The sequence below is a fragment of the Hipposideros armiger genome, unplaced genomic scaffold, assembly GCF_001890085.2.
Source record: "Hipposideros armiger isolate ML-2016 unplaced genomic scaffold, ASM189008v1 scaffold_283, whole genome shotgun sequence".
Classification (NCBI taxonomy): domain Eukaryota; kingdom Metazoa; phylum Chordata; class Mammalia; order Chiroptera; family Hipposideridae; genus Hipposideros; species Hipposideros armiger.
In genome coordinates this window covers 532,700-556,772 of record NW_017731633.1, presented here as the reverse complement: position 1 = coordinate 556,772, position 24,073 = coordinate 532,700, and the positions used below count along the sequence as shown (strand labels likewise).

Below are 24,073 nucleotides of genomic sequence, written 5' to 3'. Positions count from 1 at the left end.
GGTCACACTGGCCGCAGTCCGTGGGCAGGTCTGGGCTTCGGGCCATGAAAGGCAGGAGCTGCGTAAGTGCCCACAGTCCGATCCCTTCCACGGGCTACCGGTTGGAGGAAGGGGCGAGGGTCTAAGAGGAATGAAGCGACTGCCTTTATTGCATAGACCTTTTCAATTGCTTTGAAGATTGGGGTTGGGGGACGCACGGGAGACAGAAGACAGGGGAGATGAACTTCCCCGCCCGCACCCGCGGGTGGTGGCGGGAGAGGAACTTTAGTGCAAATTCGAGCTTCGGCCCGGGGGAACCTGCCCCGCCTGGGCTGATTGGCCAGTTAAGTGGAGGCACCGGAGTGGACAGGGCAAGACCCGGGTCCTGACTGGCCAATTAACTAAGGCCTCTCCCCGGCCCGTACATCCCAGGTCCCGTCATTGGACGGCGCGTTAAGACAGGTTCCGTCCTCAACCAACTCGGCCTTCCAGGAGGCCTCCATTGGTCAGACACTACACTCTGGGCGAGCCCACTTATCTGGAACCCTGACGGCTTCTAATCCCTGGAATTTGGGCCACCCTCCAGCATCACCTGTTCCCCTGGGGGCGGGCACAATCCTGAGACTGGGCTACAGCCCCTGCACGTGAGGCCTCCGCCTAACTCTAGCAGCCGGGCCACGCCCCTTGGAATGTAGGCCCCGCCCCCGGCGGGCTACAAGTTTAGTTAGGTTCAGGACTCTCGACCAGAGTGGCCCGGAGGCCCAGTGAGCAGTGTACCGAGGCCGGGATGCACCTGCGCCTGCAGCGGCCCGTACTCCACCTGCTCCCCGTCCACCGTGATTATTCCACGAGGCGTGAGAGGCTCAAGGCGGAAGGCACGGGCCGCAGCATAGCACAGCTGCGGGCAGCCCAGGCTGAAGTGCGTGCCATGCTCCATGGCCAGGAAAAGGCGCAACAGCGCAGCCCGCGAGATGCCACCTCGCACCCAGCACAGGTGCACCAGGCCGTCGTCAAAGCGTGCGTGGGGAGCCGCCACCAGGTCAGCCCCAAGATGGCTGGGTGAAATGGCCAAGATGAGCACAAAGTCCCCCTCCAGCGTCACCCAGCCTGGGGGTAGCGGGGTACCCAGAGGAGGAAGCAGGTGGTCCAGTGGGCCCCCAGGAAAGATAGCTACTGGGTCACCATAAGTAGGAGGCAGGAGCCCAGAGGATGCTGGCGTTTCTGGGCCCCCCTCAGTGGTGGGTGACAATAGAGCTGCCCTGGGAGAACCAGGGGGTGAGGGCAGCAGTGGGTCTGGGGACAGTGGGGCATCCCCAGCCCCACCCCAGTCCCCAGCCAGCTCTGGACCCCCACCATTGAGGGACAGGATGGGCAGTGGTTCAGGTGAGCCTGGGGACGTCAGGGCAGGCTGGGGCAGGGGCAGGGGCAGGTCAGACACAGAACGATGCAGGGGTGAGTGGGCCACGGGTGGGGCTGGGGCTGGGGCCAGGGTCAGCTCTGATTTGGCACGGGGCAGACCATGGGCAGGGGTGGGTGAGGCAGGCTCCATGGCGGCAGGGAGGTAGGAGAGGCGTCCGCGGTAGGTATGCAGCGTGGCAAGGCCCAGCACCGTGCTCAGCGTGAAGCGGGCGCTGCCCAAGGCCCTGAAGCGTTCGCTCTGGATGTCCACGTCTGACACAAAGCCCCAGGCCACAGACAGGAAGGAGAAACAGCGGGACCCTGAGGCCAGCGTCACAGAGAGCAGGTCCATTGGGTGGCTGCCACCCCGGCAGAGCAACAGTGAGCAGTTGAGCAGCAGGTCAATGCCTAGGGCAGGCTCAAACCTTCAGAGCCAGAGATGGATTGACACAGTGAGAAAGAGTAAACGGGATTGGGTGAGGGGAGACAGATAGCAGGGGGACCACATCACTGGGCCCACCCGCAGCCATGCGGCCACCTCCAGGTGGACTCTTCTCACTGGGCCAGGTTCCCTGTCAATTCTTCTATTCCACAAGCATTCACTGAGTGCTGCCTGTGTGCCAGGCAGTTCTAGGCACTAGGTATACAGCTGGGAACAAGACCAGCAAAAATGCCAGGCTGATCGAACTGAGTGGACTGGTGGAGCAGGGAGAGGAGGGGGCAGATGTGCCAGGTCTGTTATCCCTCCCTCAGGGCATCATCAGGCTCACCCGACAAAAGAGCAGCCCACCTACCCCCCATGCTGGTTCACGGCTCCCGCCAGTGCGTTGCCCGAGCCACAGGGGAGGATGCCCACGGGTGTCTTCACAGCCTCTTCCCAGTCGGGGCGATCCAGAAGTCCATTCAGCACCTGGAGGGCCAGAGACCAGACACCTGGGTGCTGGTCCCAGCCTCCAAAGTCTCCCCCAGGCTCAGGCAGGGGGCTCCTGCCCTACCTCATACAGCAGCCCATCTCCTGAGACTGTGACAATTCCGTCCCACTCACTCAGGCTCAGTCCCTGGACCAGCTCCCTGGCGTGGTTCTGTCGTTCTAATGTGGGGAACCAGGAGGTAAGGCAGGCTGTTCCACCCCTGCCCCACCACTGCTCCCCAGGACTCAGGAGTTCCAGCCCCCAGCCTCCACTTTCCATCCTGACACTGCCCTTACCTGTCTGGATGAGGTTGAAGGACAGCCCAGCTTCGGAGATCATGGGCAGCACGTGGTTTTTACACCACTGCCAGGCCAGGCCCCGCCCCCCAAAGGGATTGACCAATAGGAGCAATCGGGGTGGCCTTGGCAGAAGCTGAGAGGTGATTTCTGCAGAGAGAGGGGAAGAAGTCTACAGATGTCAGAGACCCAGGCACCTCACCTCAGAAACAGTAACTGCAAACTGCAGGAAGGCTGGCACCGGTGCCTCATGGGAGTTAAAATTTTTTTTGCCCAGGCCTCACCTGCCCAGGGCACCCACTTCTCCCAGATACTGAAGATAAAGGCAGGGGTTGGGTATCTAATCCCAGTGCCCTTTGGGCACACGTGTGGGAAGAGGAGAGCTGTGATTTCCACTTTCTTTACCCCGAACACCCGGATCCCAGGGTCAGATTTCTTCACTGTGCAAGGCTCCCTTACTGTCACCATCCCTTTGGGCCAGCCCCCAAGTGGCCAGCAGGACCCTGGAGGACCAAGGAAGTCCCAAAAGATGAGGACCCTTGAATCTTTATGTTCCTGTGCCAACTGAGGACCCTTTGTAGGGGCCTCTACCCAAAAGCCTTCTCTGGAGCCCCAAAGGCTAATGTTTTAGATGCCACCTCTGACTGCCCTGGGTGATGACATATCGCGTCTCAGTCTGCTGCTTTCATCAGACCGGGAGCTTCTGACTCATCTGTGGTCAGGACCCATGGAAGGGGGGAGGGGACAGAGACAAAAATCTAGCAAGAGAGCAGCAGATACAAATAATTTTTCTCAGCCTATGATTTTGTTCCTTCTGTAGCCCATCCCTGTCTGGTATCATTCTTTCAATACAGACCCAGAGAGACACATCACACAGACACACTGAAAAGTAGAGACCGAGATGCCCACAGAGGGAGAGATCTGCAAAAACACTGAGGTTGCCCAGGAGCTCACCCCCATCCCCAGGCAGTGGCAGTCCACGGAGCAAACATGTGAGGGCAGTGGCCCAGCGCTGAGCCTCAGCACGGTTCTCCTCATATGTGGCCGCCCCGTCAGCCTGGAAGATGCGTGTGGCTCTGCGCCGGCTCCTGCGCCGGCCCCGTGGGTAGGTGTAGATGCAGAAGTAGGCTGCTGAGTCAGAGGGGCTGCGGCTCCGCAGGATACAGCAGCCTGAGACCTCAGCCAGCAGGACCAGGCCACCCCGGGGCCTGGCTTCAGGCTTTGGGCGCAGCTTCTGTATGTGCAGGGCCTGTGGCGTAAGAGTGAGGGCGAAGCGTAGGCCTCGGGCTGGGTAGGAGCCAAACTCGCCATGTAGGAGTGGGGTGCTGGCAGCTAGTGGCGGGGGTGGTGGTGGGGCCATGGCTTCAGCACCGCCCAGGGCACTCCTAGGCTTATGGCCCCAACTCCAGATCAGCTCCTGGTTTGACCTCTGTGGGGAGGAAGGAGGGCAAGAGTCAAAGTCCAGGACCCCCATGGCCGCTGGAGGGAAGCAGGGGCAAGGCCTGTGGGCAGGAGACAATGAGGGGTGGACACAGGTACGCCAAAGACAGGGCCAGACAAGTGTGGGGAGACCCTGCGGATGCAAGGAAGAGATCAGCTGGACAGGAAGGCCAGCATCTGAAGGCTCCACACCCAGGCATACAAACATTCATTCATTTATTTATTTCCCCAAATAATGATTCAGTATCCTCTATGTGCCAATCAGTGCCAGGCCCAGCAAACACAGCAGGGAACAAAGAGGACAAACATCCCTGCTTTCATGGAGTTTACATTCTAATCAGAAGACAGAAAAACAAGATAAAAAAGTAAAATATAGGGTGTTGAATGATAAGAGCTTTGGAGAAAAGTAAGGCCACGGAGAGAGATCAGGATAGTAGAGATATAGGAAGAAACAGACATGCAAAGACAGAGAAAAACACAACATATATCTCCAGATGGAGAGAAAGTAACAAGGGGGAGAGACTTGGACACAAAGAAAAAGAAGGTTAAGGTCCAAGAGCCAGAGAAACACAGGGAGAAGGAGACAAACAGCTTCAATTAAATGAAACCTAGGATGATGAAAGATACTTAATGAGAGTGTGAGTTTAGGGGCTCCTGAGGACCAGAAAGAAAAGGGAGAAAAAGAGCAGATAGGAGAGGCAGGAGATAGGAGGTGAAGACATCAGTCAAGACTAAAAAAGGGATATGACATGGAGAGACTAAGGGGTCAGAGAGCTAGAGGAGCCACATGCAAGCTCCTGCAAGGGACAGGTGCTAAGAGCTGGACCCTAAGGACTGACCTGGGCATCTGGCAGCAAGCTCTCCAGGGAGCCAGGTCTGAGGTACCCTCCCCAAAGGCCCTCCTTCTGCCCTCTGCCCTTCTTCAGCCTTCGCCCTACTCACCTTTGTTCCCCGCTGCCCCACCCACCTAGCCACCTGCCTGTCCTGCCCCGTACCTTTCCCTGGCCCAGATTTGCCCCAGACACACACCTTGGAACTGTGGACTCACACTTAGGCCCCACCCCTTACCTCAAATCCGGCTTAGGCACAGAGCCCAGATTTCCCCCAGTCCTGGGCCTGCGTCTCTGTCTCTGGGTCTCCAAGTCTCTGGCCTGCTCTCCATTCTCTCCACCCCCAGGTACCCCAGAGCAGGGCCTGGGTTTCTATCCATACGTCACCCCCAATCCATAAGCCTGAGACTTTGTCTCCGGTTCCCCCGGTCCCGGGCCTCCGCTACCCACCACACCACCACACCCGATTTCCACAACCCACTCCCAGACCTGAATTTACATTCCTGGATCCCTCAGTCCCGGTTCTGGTTCTCCATCTCCATCCCACACCCCTGGTACCCCAGTCCCGGGCCTGCGTCTCTCCGTTCCTCTTGGTCCCTCGGTTCCCCCGACCCGGGTCCCTGCCCAGCCCCCGCACCCTCCTCACAAGCCGGGTCCTCCTCCAGGCGGCCCCTAAAGTCAGCACCAACCGCCCCCATCTGACCCAGGGGTGTGGGGGGGGAGTGTGCATCCGCTGAGCCAATGGCCGCATGGCCGGCCTGAGCCGCACCAACGAGGGAGCGCGGAGGGCGGGCCCAGCCGACTCGCGAGTTTGGCGCAAGAGACTGCCGCGAGAGCCGAAGAACTGGGCGGGGCATCGCGCTCGCGAGCTTAGCTGCCATTGTAGGTGAGGACACACGCGCAGAAGGGGTATCGCGGCCCAATGGCCAGCGACTATATCGCCATCTTTGTTGAGGGCAAATGGGCCAATCCCATTCATCGAGTTTGTTAAAAAGGGGCATAAAGGTGGTCTTCAGCTGCATATAGACTGACCCTAATGCAAATAACAAAGACCCAGAGATATGCAAAGGGAGTTAGTAAAAAAGACCGAGAAGCAGAATCAATAAGAGACTTGAGAAAAGTGTCTCTTTTTCAGAAAGAGTCAGAGAGAGAGGTGCAGAGAAAAGCAAAGATATACATAGCAACACAAAGACTGTAGAATTAAGAATGTGCAAGGTTAAGGACTCAAGAAAACCCAGAAAACGATGGACACAGACAGAGATAGGGACAGACAATTCTGGAATGAAAACCAGAGAGGAGAGGCTCATTAATTCACAAATTATTAATAAGCCATAGGGATATAATGTACAGCATGGGGACTATAGTCAATAATATTGTAATAACTCTGTATGATGACAGATGGTAACTAGACTTGTGATCATTTTGTAATGTATACAAATAATAAATCATTTTGTTGTACACCTGAAATTAATATATATTGTATGTCAAATTTTTTTTTTAATATCAAACTATTTTACCTTGGGCCCAAACCAGAGTGGAGGCAGCATGACAAAAACATCTGTTTAGGGAATGACTCGGTACAGGGCAAGACAGAGATACAAGGAGAAAGACTGGAAAGACAGTATCTGAGAGAGACCTCTAGGTTGGGGAGTGGGGGAAGAATACTGGAGGCCCAGAGGCTGAGAGGAACTGAGACCAACAGAGAGAATGCAAAGAGAGGCAAAGACATGGTGAAATAGAAAGAAATAAAGGCAAGAATAATATCAGAAGACCTAGAAGCAGACAGAATTGTAGAAAGAAACACACATGCTTAAGGAGACTGGGACAGAGCTTGCTAGAAAGATAACTGGAGGAAGAAGTTAATTTATTGCCAAACAATGTACCTTGTGTTCAACCCAGAGTAGCAACAGCACCAGGTATTTGCCAAAGAAAGACCCAGAGAAAGAAAGAGAGAGAGAGAGAAAAAGAGAGACAGAGAGAGAGAGAGACAGAGACAAAAACCTAGTAAGAGGAAGAGACAGGGAAACACAGCACCTGAGCTTGAGGCCTTGGTAGAAAGAAAGGCAGGCATACCAAAGAGGCTGGGACTCAAAAAAAGAGACCAAGTCACAGAGACAAGGGAACAGGGACAAGGAAGAGGAGGAAACTGTGTTCCATGGTATTGTAATCTTGATTTTCAGATGGACCCTTACCTGATCCCACTGCTTCTGTGCTTCAAGGTGTCCATTCATCTGCTGGCCCTCTGCAGTGTTCACATCAGCAAGACCCTGGCCCTGGGTAGCAGGCCATGGGAGGTTGGTATGGTTAAGGAGTCAGGCCTCACAGTGTAAGTCTGGCCTTTGGCTCTGTGGAGGAGAGGTAAATAAGTACAAGTATCAAAAGCAGATTACAGGAGGCCTGGCTGTGTTGGAGGCCCAAGGGGGCAGGGCCTCCCTGAGGAAGGAGAAAAAGAGGAGAAGAGGTCAGCTTTGTCACTGCCCCAGCCAGTTCATCTTGTCTCATCCACTAAGGGCCAATAAATACGAGTGAAGCCTAATTTTTACTGAGCACTTATTATGTGTATTGTCCTAAGCATTTTCACTAACTTATATGATGCTGAAAAACACCCTATGTGTCAGGTCTATTGTCATCCCCTTTTTGTAGCTAAGGAAAGTAAGGCATAGAGATTAAATGACTTGCCCAAGGTTATACTATTCATTAAGTAGCACAGCCAGGATTTGAATTTGGTTACAGATGGCATCTACATCGTTCTATGTCTCTGCTCCTCCCTGATCTCTATCTTCCCCCTCTTTCTAGGTCACCTCACTCCCTGGGTCTCCATTCCCCCTACCCTAAGTCTCTGTCCACTCCCCCTCTGGGTCTCCATTCCTCCTCCCCTCTGAATTTCGGTCTCCCTCTAAGTCTCTACTCCCTTCTCTTTCAGGAGTTTTTACCCATCCCCTCTCTCAACTCCACTTCCCGAGCCCTGGACCTCAGCGTGCCTCTATGCTCCAGTACCTTGCACATCCCTCACAACAAACCCGCTGGGCCACTTGAATCTCTCTGGCTGGGAAAAGCAGCCCTTAGGTGACAGAGGCTGAGAAAGGGTCAACAATGGTCCATTTGGGGGCAGAGGGAGAAGCGGTGGAAATACTGGCTGCTATAGACGGGGAGGCAGCAAGAAGATCTCGGGTTAGACGTGAGACCTAAAGTAGGGATTTCCGAGCCGCGGCTGCGCTTGGAAAGCGCAGCACGAGATAAGGCAGAGGTCAGCCTGATGTAAGGAAATCCCCTAAGCGTGCAGTCAGAGGTTTTCTGGAAGTCTAAACTAGCCCCGCCTGCCCCGCCTCCTCACCTCCAATACTCGGCCCGCCCGGTCCTCCTGGAGCCACAGAGAGGCCGTCGGCTTCGGGCCAGAGCGTCACCGCACGATGAGTCGTCCTAGCTCCGCGCGACATCTCTCCCAGATCTCTTTCTTCCGGAAGAGTATCGAGAACAGGGACTGAGTAGGGCCAGAGAGGCCCCCGACGTGCTGGTCTTTCCCTCCTTGACGTAGCCCCTTTTCTTTCCTCTTTGATTGTTTATCCCCCCGCTCTCACCGCCCCCCCACCCCCCCGCCTCACCCTATTCCGGAAATGCCCATCTAGCCGGCCATCTGATTCACCATAGAGAGGGCCTAGTTGCGGTAGAGCGCCGCGTCGCGCCCATGTGACGTATCATAGGCGCCGCTTGCTGAAGGCTTTCCCCGCCCACTCCTGCTCCGTTTTCTCTTTCCGGACGTCGTGGAGCAGGAGGCGCCATCATGGTGAGCGCGCTTTGAGGCTTTCGGAACTCTGCTATCCACCGCCATCCGCCGCGGTCTTGGGCTGGGGGCGCGCCAGAGGGAGGCAGGGGTTCTAGGGGTGTATGAAGGAGGCGACTCCCGCGGTGGGATGCTATTTAACGGGGCCTGAAGACCAGCGATTGGTCAGTCATATCTATCTCCAGCCTCTCCCGTATTCCTCCGTTATAGCGCCCATTGAATAGATGCTCAAATTGAAGTACGAGGTGGTTAAGTGATACGACCAGGAAGAAAATGTCAAGAAGTGGCGGAGCCAAGATTCAGACCCAGGCGTTGGTCCCACAGCCATTCTTATCTTTTGCCTTTCATGTCTCTTCTTGGACCTGTCACTCCCCACCCTCAAAAGATGGGCTCTGGTGGGGGGTATCGAGCGTCCAGTGCCCGGGTTTTGGGGCCAGGTAGGCCTCGTGCGAGTCTCGGTCTTTGCCCATCCTGTGGTTTTGCTTTCCCAGTCCGTGCCCCACTTTTCTCCATCTGTCTCGCAGATTTGAGTTTGGGAAGAATTAAGTTGTAGGAAGTGCTTACCATAGGTTTTTGCAAACGTTAAGTATTGGTTAAGTGGGAATTATTATTATGAAGTTCTTTACAATTCGTAACATAGTTCTCCCCCTCCCCCCCCCCCCCCCCCCCCCCCAAAAAAAAACCCCCAGGAAAGCAGGCAGGCAGTGTAGTAGAAATGGTGGGCTTCCCAGCGTTTTCTTAGCGCTAAAGTGGGAAACTATCTCATAAGGTTTTTGGTTTCAGGGAGTGCATGAATGGTCATTCTAAGATTGGTTCTGTGTAGACTGATTTCTAAATAAAGGTTTGATAATACTTAGCGTCTGCTCTTAGTGTAAATGTTTTTGGTCCACTCCATGTGTGGGAGCAAGTATTGGGAACTTAAACACTTAATTGTTGAAAAATACTTCTGGAGTTAACAATTTTTTTGTGAAATTAACGTGGCTACTGTGTTAAAGCTTTCAAGGTACTGTGTGTTATGTGCTGAAGGATTTACATTAGAATTAGTCCCTTTTTGCAAAGCAGTTATTTGAGGCCCAGAGTATTTTTGTTTGTTTGTTTTAGAAATTTTGTTGGGAAAGAGTGTGTTTTTGCAGGCCCCATTAGCTCCAAGTCAAGTAGTTGTCTTCTATCTAGTTGTGGAAGGTGCAGCTCCTTGGCCCATGTGGGAATCGAACCAGCAACCTTGGTGTTAAGAGCCTGCTCTCTAGCCACTTGATCTAACTGGCCGACCCGAGGCCCAAGGTAGTTAAAGTGACGTGTAGAGGACTCCCAGTGTTGGGCCTGGGATTTGTCTTTTTAGAGACTACAACTCCGTCTCTTATCTTGGAGAGAAGTAACAATTGAAAATGGTCATGGGTGAGTAATCTGACAGCAGACCTAACCATGGTTTTGCCTTCTCCCCGCAGGGAGTCGACATCCGTCATAACAAAGACCGAAAGGTTCGGCGCAAGGAGCCCAAGAGCCAAGACATCTACCTAAGGCTTTTGGTCAAGGTGAGCTTGGGGCCTGAAACCTTTGGGTAGGGCCACCCCAGACTGCAACTCCCAGGGCCTCCATCCTAGCATTTGTCCCTGGCTCCTCGCAGGGGCCTTCAGGGTAGGCTCTCATCTCTGGTTCTGCCCCAGAGCATCTGGAAGTTCAGTGTTTTCAGCCTCTGATCTGTATACAGCTAGGGGGTGGGGTGGGAATTTTCTGGGTCCCTGACCAGGAGAGACCTGGGCCGGCTCTCTCCCTGGACCTCAGTGGGAGACAGACAAAAAGTATATGTTTGCCCATTCTTTAGCAAGTTGGGAGGGAGGAAGTGGGCTGCCCTGGGTTCTCATTCCTCCTTTTCCCTTCCCATCTAGTTATACAGGTTTCTGGCCAGACGAACCAACTCCACCTTCAACCAGGTGGTGCTGAAGAGATTGTTCATGAGTCGCACCAACCGGCCACCTTTGTCCCTTTCCCGAATGGTGAGGGGCTCTTGAGGGGAGAAGAGCTAACCTGGGGGGATGACTGGGTGATACGGAGCTGGGCTCTGGGAGGGCAGGCTTGGAGCTCTGATTCTCAGGTTGTAGCTTAATAGCCAACTGGGTATTCAACTGGCTTAGCCTCTTGTTTTCCTTCTCATTGTGAGGTGGGGGTAGTTACAGTGACTGAGTTTTCCTTGAGCCTTCAAGTCATGTAACAAAGCCTTACTTGTCAACAACCTTCTATAGGAGAGAGGTCTGTTGAAAAATCTGTGCTTGCATTTTCTGGAGATTTTCCCGGACTGAACCTGCGATTAGGTCAATGCTAGTTTGAGAGATGTGCCATAAGTGGGTTTAAACTAATCAGGGCACAACTGTTGGTCTTTTGGGTGCTCAAAGCAGTGGGATTGGATTTAAACACCAGAAGGGACTTCTTAATGTGCATTTCTCCTCCCCCAAAGATCCGTAAGATGAAGCTTCCTGGCCGCGAGGGCAAAACTGCTGTGGTTGTAGGGACTATAACCGATGATGTGCGTATCCAGGAGATCCCCAAACTGAAGGTGAGTGGGGAGGGGCTCAGCACAGTGGGTGTGTCAAAAGCATGGGTTCAGGGTGGAGTCCTGCAGACTTGGCTCATCTTTGTCTGCTGTGGGGCCCTCACGCTTGTGCTGCGTCATCAGTCTCACCTCTGGGTGAGGCAGGCATCACACCTACCTGGTGGCTTTGGAGACTGAAGGGGGCTTGTCATTGGCATCATTGATGGTGGTGTCCCTGAGCCAAGCAAGCCTCTTCTGGAGCCCTGTTGACAGTGCTGCCTCTTGAACCAGGCAGCCTGGGTTCAAATCTAAATTTCTCTGCTACTTTGTCACTTCTGGACAAAGTCCTGGATCTCTTTTATGTCTCAGTTTCGTGACATGTAATAGCTGCCGGTTCTAAAAGTGGTAAAAACCAGCTGTTGTCAGCTCAGGAAGCTCCCTCTAATAGTTGATGGTGTTGGTTATCAGGCTGAACAAGTAGCCGGGGTTTCTCCGCTGGGCCCAGGGCAGTGTACAGTAAGTCCCAGCAATTCCTGGGTGGCCATGCAGGGGTCTCGGAACACACCTGTCCTGTGTCTCCCAGGTGTGTGCACTTCGTGTGAGCAGCCGTGCCCGGAGCCGCATCCTCAAGGCCGGGGGCAAGATCCTCACCTTTGACCAGCTGGCCCTGGACTCCCCCAAGGGCTGTGGCACTGTCCTGCTCTCTGGTGAGTGATGCTCAGTGGCTCCCATGGTGGGGCCGCGACCCAGTGTGAATGAGGATATGTGACTGCTGGCAGCCTTTACTTTCTCGGGCCTGGGAGGTCAGGGACGTGCCCCACCCCTCCCTCCCAATCAGCCTGAGCCCTGTAGAAGGGGCTGTTTGCAGGAGGTCTGGGTGCTGGGTCTCTGCCTGACCCACCCCTTCTTCCCTTTTCCCAGGTCCTCGCAAGGGCCGAGAGGTGTACAGGCATTTTGGCAAGGCCCCTGGAACTCCGCACAGCCACACCAAGTAAGTAAACCCAGTCCTGCATGCTTCCAGCTGTTTCTGTTTCTTACATTAGACCAGCTTGAGGCTGGACTCCCCACCTCATGGTACCCACTTTCAAGACTCGGCTTTCAAGCTGTGTTTCTCAGGGTGTTGAGGGCCCTGCACAGACAGCGTTACAGATGCAGGCCCTGTCTTAGGCTGAGTTGGCATCTCCTGGGTGGAGGGCCTGGTGCAGTGCTTCAGCAGCCACTCCTGGCATCTTAGCTTCCTACACTGCCAGGCTTTTCAAGCACCCCATTTGGTGTCACCACTGCCCCTGCTTGGGTTGACTGAGGCCCCCTTCTGGTGTACCTGTGTTAACTCCGTTAGAGCCAGCATCACTGCTCTGAGTCCCCAGCGTGCAAGCAACCCCTGACTCCCATCTGTACCCTGGGCGTACTCTCACCCTCCCCCTTCTCCCCTGCAGACCCTATGTGCGCTCCAAAGGCCGGAAGTTCGAGCGTGCCAGAGGCCGAAGGGCCAGTCGTGGCTACAAAAACTAACCCCAGATCCTGCCTCGTTATTAAAAATCTTTTGGAAGCTGACAGCCCTGTGTGTATTATTGGGGGATGGGATTGGGAGTGGATTGGAGCCTGTGGGCAAGAATGAATTTGGTTTGGGAACTTGGGCTCCGAGCCTGTCTCCATGGACACCAGCCCTTCCAGTTGTGCCCTGGCGGAGTCCTGGGGTCCCAGGTGTCCAATCAAAGTGCACCTTCTGCTTCAGCCTGCAGGCTCCCTCTGGCGGTCTTGAGCTTTGGCGCACCTGTTGGACTCTTGCAGTCACCTATTCCAGAAGCCCCACCTCCTTCCCAAGAGCCAGGTGTCAGGTGATTCAGCACCTGCTTCCTAGCATTAGCCACACCCACACCCACTTAAAGGACTGGTGCTCCTCTTTCCATCTGCACTGGGCTAGGCGGGGCTTAGACAGGAAAGTAAACCGGGTGAGGCCATGGTGGCAGGGGTATATGGGAACAGGTGCACTCCTGTGAAGCCTGGGTCTTGTGGGCCTCTGGCCTTGGCAAGCAGCCCAGTGGGTGTGTGTTTCTGGATTGGAACCTTATACACTGGGTCCTGCACCCCAGACCTTCACTTGGGACCTATGTGCGCCCTTCCCTGTTTACATAAGGGGCTGGGTTCCCCGGATCCAAGGCTGAAACCTGATGAATGAGGCCAGATTTCCGGAAGAACCGCAGAAATAAAAGCAGATTTCCAGCCCCCTGATCAGACTGTCCTCCAAAAAGGCAAGAGGAGGGAAGGGGATGGAGAGCTGGATGAGGTGGGAGGAGGGTAGGGGCCTGGCTTTATTCCTCTTCCTTCTTTTTGCAGGGTTTGTTGCTGTGCCGTGGAGGAAGGGAGCGCCTGGGTGCTGGGATTGGAAGGAGGGCCTGCTGGGTTACAGAGGTTGGGTCAGGAGCCTCAAAGGATATAGAGTGGTCCTTTATTCCACTACGAAGTAGACAGCAGGAGATAGTGGGATTCAGGCTGAAACCCAGACTGGGGTCAGCTCTGCCAGGGATCAGCGCAGATAAGAGGGCAGCCGGGGGGACAGGCAGGAGCAGCCCATTTCAGGAACGATGGCCAGTGAGTCGGGCCCTCAGCCTAGATTGGCTATGGAGATCATGGGCCGGTTCTATGGTAGTTAACCACCCTATTGAGCACATCCTCCACTGTAGCAGCCTGAGCCGGTGTGAAGGCCCAGGAGCAGGGTCCTCTGTTTACAAAGGAGACTGACCTACTTCCCTGGCTGGGGAAGGGCGATGCCAAGGCTGAGAGATAGAGTGCATTTCTCCAAGGCTGAGAGGAGGTGCCCAGGATGGCCAGCCAGTGAGAGCTGGTGAGCCAGTCAGCCATTTGGCAGGAGAAACATCCACTGGACAGCTGGGAGCTCCACTGGGCAGTCAGATATTGAGATTGTCAGCTGGAAATAATCGATGTCTTCCAGACAATCTAAGAGCCAGCCAGAGAGTCAGACGTGCTGTTGGCCAGGGGCAAACAGGCAACCCAGTATCCCTTTAACTAGGGACATTCCAGAGGTTACAAATAGGCAGATAGCCTGTTTCCTGGAGATGGTCAGGCAGTTAGCTGGAACTTCTGAAGGATCCTGAGATAGCTGAAGGGTCAGTTGCATCGTGTGGCCAGCAGGCTGGAGGTTGTGTACTGGAGCAGAGATGGACAGCTGACAGGTCACAAAGTTTGGAGAGTGTCAGGTGGTCTAACCCACACACAGGGCCAGTTGTGGGGTCAACCAGACAGAGACAGCTGGTGGGAAGGTCAGATGGCCAACCAGTCACGGTGGTGGCTGGAGGCTGGCGGGAGGTTGGTCTGAGCAGCCCCCACATTGGATGGTCAGTCGTTTGGTCAGCCTGGTTGTCAGGACGGTGAGCCAGGGACAGCATAGGGAGCCATTTGGACTTTTCTCAGGGCCCTGGAAGTCTTGTGTGGCTACTTAGTATTGGCCTGTCAGGAGACCCCCCCCAGATGGTCAGTGCCCCAGAGACGGCCAAACCCTTAGACGCCCAGCCTTAAGGTCCTCCCACTTGAGTGGCCTAATGGCGGCCTCCCAGCTGGCAGCACTGGAAGAAGTGGAGTCAGGGGCTGGGGAGCTGCCCCTGACCGAGACCAGCCCTTGCTTCCTGTATTCTGAGGGCCAGCGGTTGGCACTTGAGGCTCTGCTGAGCAGGGGCACAGAGGCGTTTGAGGCCTGCAGGCAGCGCGAAGGGCTGCAGCCCTTCCTGAGTGGGGATGAGCTCCGGGGCCTGGCAGCGGCTGCCGAGGACTGGACAGCAGCCAAGCAAGAGCCCGGCAGGACAGCAGAGGGAGCCACTGCCACCAATGGGGACTCTGGCAGCCTGACCTACTGGCCTGGCCAGTCAGAGGAGCCAGTGCCCATGCTTCGGCTGGGCTGGCCAGAAGACTCGGGCTGGAAGGGTATCACCCGGGCGCAGCTATACACCCAGCCACCTGGCGAGGGCCACCCGCCCCTCAAGGAACTGGTGCGCCAGGAAATCCAGGCTGCCGGCAAGGTGGGGGCTTCAGGGGCGGTTGGTGTCCATTCCCCAGACTCGGACCTGGGAGTACACATTTCCTGGAACCCAGGCATTCTCACTCAAACCCTCCTGGGACTTTTGAATCCACACCCCTGGAACCCAGGAGTCCTCACTCCTAGACCTCATTTTTACCCTCTTAGATGTGAGGGTCCCCACTATCTCCCCAAGATCTGAGTGCCCTTAGGCATCCATGCCTCTTGGACCTAATAATGACCCCCTAGAGCTGTCATCCCTTCCACGCCTTCCCACCAGGGCAGGTGTCTGCAGGAAGGGCCCAGATGTCTCCCCTGCAGCTTCCTGGTCAGCCAGCTCTTTAACAGATTTTGTGTCTGCCAGCTCTCACACAAAGTGCTTTACATGGGTTAACGTGTAATCTTCATGAGTGCCCTGTGAGGTTGGGACTTACTGTGCCCACTGAGGAGATGGAGAAGCCAAGGCATGGGAGGTTAAGTCTCTTACCTGTAAGTGGCCAAGCGGGGACCTGAACCCAGGCTATCTGGCCGGTAAGTCCACGCTCATCACCACTACCTTTTCCTGCCTGCATGATCCAGGCCCTTGGCACCCCCAGATCCCAGAGCTAGCCTTGGTGGCCAAGCAAGTCAGCCCTCCCACCCTGGCATCCAAGGCACCCCTGAGGACTGTGCAGTTACCCACAGTGCCCTGCAAAGGCCTCCAGCCCACTGACCCCTGGAGCAAGGCCACCTGTAGTATTACAGCTCAGGAGACACTGTTCACTATTGCGACGTGATTTATGAGAGCTTTCCAGCAGTTAGAGGCCGGGGTCTCCAGGGAGGGCTGCCTTCTTCTCATTCACATGTGGGCATTGTATGAACATCCCACAGAGGCCAGGCCCTTAAATTCCTGTCCGCAGAGCACCTCACTCCCAGGGCCCCACCTTCTGAGTGTCCCTCAAGCTCCTAGCTTCATCCATAGCTGCTCTGTCTACCCCCAGTTGGTAGCTGTTGTCATGGACATCTTCACTGACCCAGACCTGCTTTTGGACCTGGTGGACGCTGCCACACGCCGCTGGGTGCCTGTCTACCTGCTCCTGGACCGCCAGCAGCTGCCTGCCTTCCTGACGCTGGCTCAGCAGCTAGGGGTGAACCCCTGGGCCACTGAGGTAGGGGCCTGTCCGGAGGGACCTCTGAGTCCTCATTCTCCTGGTGCTGGGGGCAGGGGAGGCAGACCCTTCCCTGGGGTCCTGGCTCATCAAGGTTGATGCCAGCTGAGAGGGTCCCGTGAGATCTGATGCCCATGGCATTGGGGGAAGCAGGGATGGGCCTTCCCACGGGGGTTCCTCTGAGTTAGAGGAGTCTCCAAAAGACCCCTGAGGCCTGATGTTGGTGGCTCTGGGGTAGCTGGAGTCATGGGCTCCCCGAGGCAGGACCAGCCTGAAGGGACCCTCAAGTGGAGGCCTCTGGGGTTGACCTGAGCAAAGATGTCCCCTCCTACTTCCCAGAACCTGGACATCCGTGTTGTGCGGGGCTGCAGTTTCCAGAGCCGCGGGGGACGGCAGGTGAACGGCAGCGTGCGGGAAAAGTTTGTGCTGCTGGATGGGGAGAGGGTCATCTCAGGATCCTACAGGTATGGCCTCCCTCGCCACACTGCCCAATATCCTGTCTCCAATTCTCCCTCAGCTTGCTCAGAGAGCAGTTGGATCCGCTTCCCAGCCTTTCTTTCCTCATCTGTGAAATGGGTCTAAACACTCTGCCAGGATAGGAGCTGTTGTCAGGCAGGACGGGTTTGGGGTTGGAGCCAGGCCTGCCTGGTCCCGCCCTGGCCCTGTGGTTGGCCTGTTTAGTGGCCTGGGGTAAGTCTTCATCTCTTTGACTCTGTGTTTCCTCACCTGGAAAATGGGGCCCTCAGTTAGTGTGTGGGGGTTTCAAAACGAGGAGGACCTGGATTGGAGTCCAAGCTCTGCCTGGGATGAGTAACGCCACCTCTCAGAGAGTCTGGAAAGAAATGAGACCTGCTGTGCAAATGGGCCATGGCCTGGTCCTCAGACCGTTTGATGCTACTCCTCTGCTCTCTTTGGGGTCTAGTCCACTCTGGACCCTGGCTCTGCAACTTCTTAGTTCTGTGACACTGGGCCTCCCTCGCTCTGAGCCTCAGTTTCCCCATCTGGAAAGTGTGAAAAATGAGTACATACCTCATTGGATCATAGCATGGTGGCAGGGACACATGAACTCTGGGCCCAGATGCCTGGGGTTCAAATCCTAGCTCTGCTGGTGACTAGCTATGTGACTGGGCAACAACGTCACCTCTCTGTGCCTCCGTTTTCTCCCTAACAGAACAGGATGATATGGTTAGTGCCTTGAGAGCAAGGTTTCACAACAGAGTTAGTACTCACATTTGGGGCCAATGACTAAGTGTGTGGGGCTTTCCTGGGCATTGTCAGATGCTGAACTGCGTCCCTGGCCTCTACCCAGTAGATGTCGGTAGCGTCCCCTTCCCTAGTTATGACAACCTAAAATGTCCCCCAATGTTACCAGGTGCAGCTCCACCTCCCTCCCACCCCAGATGGGCAGAAGTGCCCTGTTGAGAACTGCTGACCTAGACCTGTGGCTTTCAAGCCTTGAGCGTGCATTGGCATCTGTTAAAACACAGATTTCTGGTCCACCTTTATTCCGCCAGCCTGGGACAGGGCCCAAGGATTGGCATTTCTAGCAAGTTCCTGGTTGATACTAACGCTAATGGTCTGGGGATCACACTTTGAGAACCAACAGCATTGAGACTGAGATGTTTCGAAGAGAATCTTCCGTCCCCACCTTTGCACAAGGATTCGGTGAGATGGTGATGCCTCACACATCACATCAGAAGTACTCCATAAACGTCAGCTGCTCTTTATTAATGTTATTATTATTATTACCATATTTCATTGACTCTAGGTGCCACAGATGAAAGGAAACATCCTAATCAAAATGTGAAAAGATGCACATCTTAGAAGCAATGAAATACAGTAGTATGGTCAAACACACTGGGCATGGTCCCCACCATTAAATCAGGCATCAGGGTGCTTCACGGATTCCTGGGCTCCTGGTGGACAGCCCTAGAATGGAATGAGCAAGGGCCACATGAGGTTGTCCAGGGCCTCTGGCCATTTAATGGGGGAAGGGGTGGAAGCAGGGAGCATGGGGAGCAGTGGAACTGGGAGACCAGTCCCAGGCCTTGCCCTCGACATGGGTCACAGCTAATAGAGTAGCAGCAGCAGCAGCATGTCCAGTGCCAGGCTGCTGGTGGCCCCTGCCATCCAGCTGCCTGCAGGGATGGGGCCCTTGTTACAAAGGTGGCCATAGCAGCAGGTGGAGATGAGGCTGTAGGTGACACCCTGGTAGGTGACAGGCTCCTCACGGCCACACGAAGTCGATCTCACGCAGCCTTTGTTGATGATGGGGCTGAGGCCTGGGGATGTCCCTTGGCCCATGAAGCAGTCCTCGTCGTCGCCACAGTGCATGTGGGTGCCAGGGCAGTTTGAGGAGTCTGTCAGCTCACAGAAGATGCACTCCTTGACACCTGTTGTGCCCTGGGGCAACGCCGCCACCAGAAGCAGCAGCCAGCCAAGGACCATGGTGGCCTGGCGACAGTGACAGTGCCCTAGCCAGGCCGTGGGCTTCTTGGGCCTCCTGGAACTGCTGAATAACTCTCCTCACGCCCACAAGACCTCAGCCCTTGGTTCTGGCCTCTCAGGGTCAGCACTTGAAATGTCCTTAGTTCCGAATGCTCAGCGTCCGTCTCAGGAGCTCCGTCGTGACCACAGCTCTTGAGTCCTCGGGTCTCAGAAGCTTTTGTGGGACATAGACGAGCTAGCGGCTGCTGCTCCACAAGAGTCTTTGTGGAGCGGAATAGGGGGACCTCACAGACCCCTCAGGATTCCCATTGGCTGCTCTAGAAGTGAGGTCATAGGTGGGGGAGGGGTGTCACAATCTGAGGGGCAGGTTGACCTGTCAGGGAGCGTGGACATCGCCACCCTGCCCAGGTAAGAACACACAGCCACTAACTTGTCCGCTCTGATGGGTGCTGGGTTCTACGCCCTCCAGGTACAAGAGCTAGCCATGGCAAACTGAGGCTTAGGAAGAGAAAGTGATGTGTCCAAGGCTCCCCAAGCCAGAATTAGAACCCAGGTTCATTTAATTCCAAAGAGGGCATTTATTGAATCCCTGCTGTGTGCAGGACCAGTGCTAGATGCTTTAAATAGCAACCATCGTGATGACAGGACTCGGAAGGGCACTGCTCACCACAGATCATAGGCTGGGCACGTGCCAGGCACTGTGCAGGGCACTTGACCTGTGTTCTCTTGTTTGAATCTTCTTCTGTATTAGCTCCATCTTCCAGGCGAGCAAACAGGCACAGAGCAAACAGGCACAGAGCAGGCACAGCCAGAGCCTGGCACACAGCATATGCTATAAATGTCAGTCATAGGAAGCAGCTGAGTTTTAAAACAGCCCCTGTGGGTGTCAGAAATTCAAACCTCATCTCTTTCCAGACAGGGAAACTGAGGCGTCCCTCGGGACAGGCAAAGCTCAGGTTTAAACTCAAGTCTGATTCTAGATGATAGTTTTAATATCTTAACGTGCTCTCACATCAACCCTCTGGGGTTGGTACCCCAGTGGTTCCCGTTCTACAGAGGAGTGGCAAGACTTGCCCAAAGTCATGGTCACACAGCCTGCCCTGAGACCAGGTTTGGGGCTGGTGATGTCCAGGCCAGGCCTCCGGGGCTGTGTGGAGGTCCTGACCCCCTCTCCATGCCACCCAGCTTCACATGGAGCGACTCACGCCTGCACCGCGGCCTGGTGACCCTGCTGACCGGTGAGATTGCTGTCGCCTTCAGCCGCGAGTTCCGGACACTCTACGCGGCCTCCTGGCCACTCCCACCTGCACCCACCCAGAGCCCCTTCATCAGCACCCTGGGGGGGCTGCAGCTGGCTCGTGGCCCACACCATGTGGCCCACCGCCGCTCTGTGGCCCCCATGTCACCGCCACTGCCCGATGTGTCACCATTGGCTCAACGCCTGGCCGCCTGCCGAGTCTTCCAGGGGGACACAGAGGAGACCTCGGCTATCCCAGGGCCTGCGCTTAGCGATATCCTGAGGAGCGTCCAGCACGCGCGTACCCCCAGCGGCCCTCCGGCCCGGCCCAGCCGCTCTTTATGGGACCTGAGCCGCCTGTCCCAGCTGTCGGGCTCCAGTGATGGTGACAATGAGGTAAGACCTGGCTGCTGGCCTGAGAGTGAGAGTGGCGGAAGAGGGTCGAGGCAGCTGAGGCTCAGGGGAAGGTGCTTGCCCAAGGTTATGCAGTTGGTCTCCAGGGCCTCTGCCCTGTTTTCTGAGGGCCTACTATGTGCCTGGCCCCAGAGAGGCAAGCTGCTCACCTGAGTTCCTAGTCGCAACATCCATTTCCTGTACCCCTACTGTGTGCTGGGTGGGGGAGCACCTGGTGGCACAGGGCGGAGTCCCTGAGAGCCCTGGGTACAAATCCTGCCATGATACACCAACTGTGAGAGCCTGGGGGTATGGACTAGACTTCTCTGAACCTCAGTGTTCTCCTCTAGGAAATGGGCTGAGTGGTTGTCCCATCCCCAGTTTAGTTGGGAGGAGGAGCCAACAGCATGAAATAGAATAATAATTGTTCTTATAATAAATTCCCCAAATGGAATTTATTTGTATTTGTTTCACGACTTCCTCATCTCAGGTCAGTGAAGTGATCTGCCTATTGCACTCATTTTCACGGATGGGAGAGCTGAGGCCCAGAGAGGTCAAGTAACTTGCCCAAAGTTAAAACAATGGTCTTTTGTGGGCACCTTGCCACGTGCCAGGCTCCATGCCAAGCGCCTTCACAGAGATGGTTAAATTTAACCTTTGCCACAACCCCAGCAGGTAGATGTTATTCAGTTCTCTACCCACCCATTTCACAGGTGGGGAAACTGAGGCACCAGGGATGATTGGAACTCAGCCCTGGTTGCCTCCCTTCCTGGATTCAAGTGTCATGAACTCAGAGGGGGACCATTCCCTCCTAGCTGCTTAGGAACTGGGGTTTCGACAGGGACTGTTGCAATTCTCTGGGGAACCTTAGGCAGTGTCCTCAGCTGTAAAGTTGGCTGCTGAGAGGGTAAGAGCAGAGTCGTGAGGGAAAAAGAGGCAGACTCACCCTGGATGCGGGCAGACCTAGGGGACAGTCCCTCTGTGAGTTGTGCCCCTTCCGAGCCTCAGTTTCCCCATCTGCTAAGTGGGAGCTAAAGGCCTATCCCGAGGGTGAGGGAGAAATTTCCCAGGCATCACCTCCCTCAGTCCCAGGGGAGAAGGGGGATGGGCAGGGTAGGGGCAAGGTCCTCGCCTCCACCTAGTCCTCAGCCACCCTCACCCAGCATCACCTCCCTTGGCAAATATTTGCTTCCCCCCCACCCCCCTTGCAGGCAGCTGCCTGCTGTTTCCTGTTCCTTCCCAGCTGCAAAACTGCAGGGGGTGGATAAAGCTCCTCGCTCCCTCTGGAGGTCTGGTGGTCTCAGGCCTCCCCACTCATCTCTTGGCTCTGGAAGCTCAGGAACCTTCTCACCTCCCCTCAGAGTTTCCCCTCCCTCCTCCTGTGCCGTCTCTCCCTCCTGTCTCACCTCCTTCCTCCTTTCGTTCTTGTCTCCCTCACCTCCTCCCTTCCTTGGACTCAGCCCCTGGGAGTCTGCTCTCACCACCCCCTTCTACTCCCTTACCTTCTCCATCCTCTCCTGCCACCCATCTTACTTGGTTTTTCACTTCCCACCTTCCTGTTTCACCTCTGCCTCCTTGCCTTCCTTCCCCCTGACCACCTCCTCCATCCTTTCACCTTCTCTCTCCCTGGCTCTGGGTTCCCAGGAGCTGGCTCTCAACCTCCCTCTCTTTCCCTCCACAGCTCAAGAAGTCCTGGGGCTCCAAGGACACCCCAGCCAAGGCCCTGATGAGGCAGCGGGGTGCTGGGGGGGCCCCCAGGGGTGAGGCCGGGTTCCAGCCCTGGGGTGGCCCCTTGCCCCTCATCTCTACCCGCCATTTCCACTATATGTCCCCCAACCGAAGGAGGTTTGGTGAGAATGCTGCGTCCAAACCCTTGGAACCTAGGGGCAGCCGGCAACCGGACTGGGCCACTCAGGCAGGACTCAGGGGGCGACCCTGACAGGAGCCAGAGCCAAACTGGGCTGGCCCATCTGTCTGTCCGAGGAGAGTTGGAGTTGAGTTCGGTCAGCTTGAAGCTCTCGCGTCTCTCTTGCACCTCTGGCCTCAGTGACTGGGAAGCAGAAGGGATTTTCCCCCCCACTTATTCTAGAACTTGGGCAAAGCCCATGCCCACTCTAAACCTCAATGCCACAGTCTAGAAAATGGGTAGAATGTCTGGATGAGCTGGGGTCCTGGAACAGTGCATATCTGGTTCCGGCTGCATCAGAACCTCTCTGAGAGGAGGCCTGGCTGAGTGGTCCTCATGCTGGGCTGTGTGCGGTGAACGTGGGGAATCCTTGGGACAGAAGGGGCGCTTCCTGACCCACCTGCTGAGGAGTGCGGGTAAATAGAGCTTGGGTACTGAGCTTGGCCAAGGGGAGGAAGGAAAGAGAGACGCTAATCTGGGGAGCAGAGCTGAATCATGAGGAACTGGAGATCCGTGGGGCCACACCTGCTGGGGAATGACTCAGAGCCATGGAGGGGGACCCAGCAGGTGCTGGAACTGTTTTGTGGGTGCGAAGGGGTGAGTTGTTGGGGCTCCCTTTTACCTCTACTCAGAATAAAGCCACTTCATGCCAGAAACTTGCATTTCCACAGCCGAGAGGGAGACCCAGGAGTCCAGCCCTGGCCCCCTCCTCCTCGAGGCCCAGGAGTCCTGGTCCCCAGCTCCCTCTTCCCCAAGTACCCAAGAAGTCTGGGCCCCAGCACCCTGCCCTGAGGGAGTCAGCGCTGGCCTCCCTGCAGCACCTTTGCCTCTGGGCGGGGCTTCTGAGTCACCGACACCGTTGGTGTGCCAGGTGGGGGAGAAGACTTCACCCTCCCAAGGCCCTGGGTGCTGGCCGCAGGGTCCTCACCCAGCTTCCTCCCATCTTCGCGCGCCCCCTGCTGTCCGCCCCACGGCACACCACCTCCACAGCACATTGAGGAGCCGGGGCAGGAGCGATGCATTTATTCTCAGGGTCACGGGTGGGGGGTCTCGGAAGCCTGGCTTGGGCTGGGGCTGGAGTCGGGGTCCGCACTGGCATCCTCGGAGTCTTCGTCCCAGGGGAAGGTTGGCATCCCCCTCATCTGTTCGCGGTAAACGCGGTCGAAGTCTTCGCTCTGCGCCACCGTGAAGTGGTTCTTCCAGTCTCCGCAGACTCCTGGCGGGGAAGGAGCGATGCAAGGTGAGGAGCAACCGGTGCGTCATCCCAGCCCCAACATCCCAGCACCCTGTTCCCCACATCTGGGCCTTTGACCATGCTGTTCCCTGTGCCAGAAGCACCATCCTTCCCCTGGCCCCATCTCCATTTTGCCCCTTTCTCTCCTGTGATGGCTGACTCACCCTGGCCACCAGTCACCTGGCCAGACCCCTGGGCACCATTCTTGCACCCTCCGGCCTTTGGCTCCCCCCTGCCCTGCTCATCCTGTCAGCAGGCCTCTCCCCTTCCTTCACTTTACCCACTGACCCCTTAAATCTCTCTGCCCAGAACATCCGCCTCCCCATGTAACATTCCTGCACACCTTCCACAGCCCCTGTGTCCTCCTTGCGACCTGTCCCTAACCTCAAGGACTAGAACAGGGCCTCCTCACCCTAGTGCTCCTGCAACACTCTATACTACTTCCGCTATTGCTGTGACATTGGGAATGAACTCACTCAGTGCCAGGCATCATGCTGACTGTTTGCAAAAGAATC

General features: G+C 55.8%; 5 protein-coding genes across 11 annotated transcripts in view; 2 read left to right on the top strand and 3 right to left on the bottom strand.

The window, feature by feature from the left end:
- Positions 1-122: 122 nt before the first annotated feature.
- On the bottom strand, positions 123-8,417 carry SPHK2 (sphingosine kinase 2). 7 transcript variants are annotated; one of them, XM_019658259.1, is made up of 7 exons: positions 8,189-8,417; positions 7,047-7,199; positions 3,539-4,013; positions 2,585-2,734; positions 2,373-2,467; positions 2,172-2,287; positions 123-1,802 (listed from the first exon to the last, which is right to left on the bottom strand). In XM_019658259.1, the coding sequence occupies exons 2-7, from the start codon at positions 7,083-7,085 to the stop codon at positions 710-712; spliced, it is 1,968 nt and encodes a 655-aa protein (XP_019513804.1). In that variant the 5' UTR covers positions 7,086-7,199; positions 8,189-8,417; the 3' UTR covers positions 123-709. The 7 variants fall into 7 exon arrangements, with proteins under 7 accessions (XP_019513804.1, XP_019513805.1, XP_019513809.1 ...); XM_019658260.1 differs by lacking the exon at positions 8,189-8,417 and adding an exon at positions 7,852-8,164; XM_019658264.1 differs by lacking the exon at positions 3,539-4,013.
- A 114-nt stretch (positions 8,418-8,531) lies between these two features.
- Positions 8,532-12,718, top strand: RPL18 (ribosomal protein L18). The gene is made up of 7 exons (XM_019658113.1): positions 8,532-8,638; positions 10,081-10,167; positions 10,522-10,629; positions 11,088-11,186; positions 11,746-11,869; positions 12,084-12,153; positions 12,599-12,718. The coding sequence occupies exons 1-7, from the start codon at positions 8,636-8,638 to the stop codon at positions 12,672-12,674; spliced, it is 567 nt and encodes a 188-aa protein (XP_019513658.1). The 5' UTR covers positions 8,532-8,635; the 3' UTR covers positions 12,675-12,718.
- Positions 12,719-13,505: 787 nt separating this feature from the next.
- Positions 13,506-23,013, top strand: SACK1E (scaffolding CK1 anchoring protein E). The gene is made up of 5 exons (XM_019658112.1): positions 13,506-15,196; positions 16,173-16,340; positions 16,680-16,804; positions 19,974-20,421; positions 22,100-23,013. The coding sequence occupies exons 1-5, from the start codon at positions 14,723-14,725 to the stop codon at positions 22,355-22,357; spliced, it is 1,473 nt and encodes a 490-aa protein (XP_019513657.1). The 5' UTR covers positions 13,506-14,722; the 3' UTR covers positions 22,358-23,013.
- SPACA4 (sperm acrosome associated 4) lies at positions 16,818-20,057 on the bottom strand. Its single transcript, XM_019658115.1, has one exon. It carries the CDS (start codon positions 18,786-18,788, stop codon positions 18,411-18,413), a length of 378 nt encoding a protein of 125 aa, XP_019513660.1. The 5' UTR covers positions 18,789-20,057; the 3' UTR covers positions 16,818-18,410.
- A 299-nt stretch (positions 23,014-23,312) lies between the features above and the next one.
- Positions 23,313-24,073, bottom strand: part of SULT2B1 (sulfotransferase family 2B member 1) — a 29,181-nt gene continuing 28,420 nt past the window's right edge. The window contains exon 7 of the mRNA XM_019658386.1: positions 23,313-23,540. Coding sequence (XP_019513931.1) covers positions 23,359-23,540 — 182 coding nt within the window. The 3' untranslated portion in view covers positions 23,313-23,358. The remainder of the gene's footprint in view (positions 23,541-24,073) is intronic.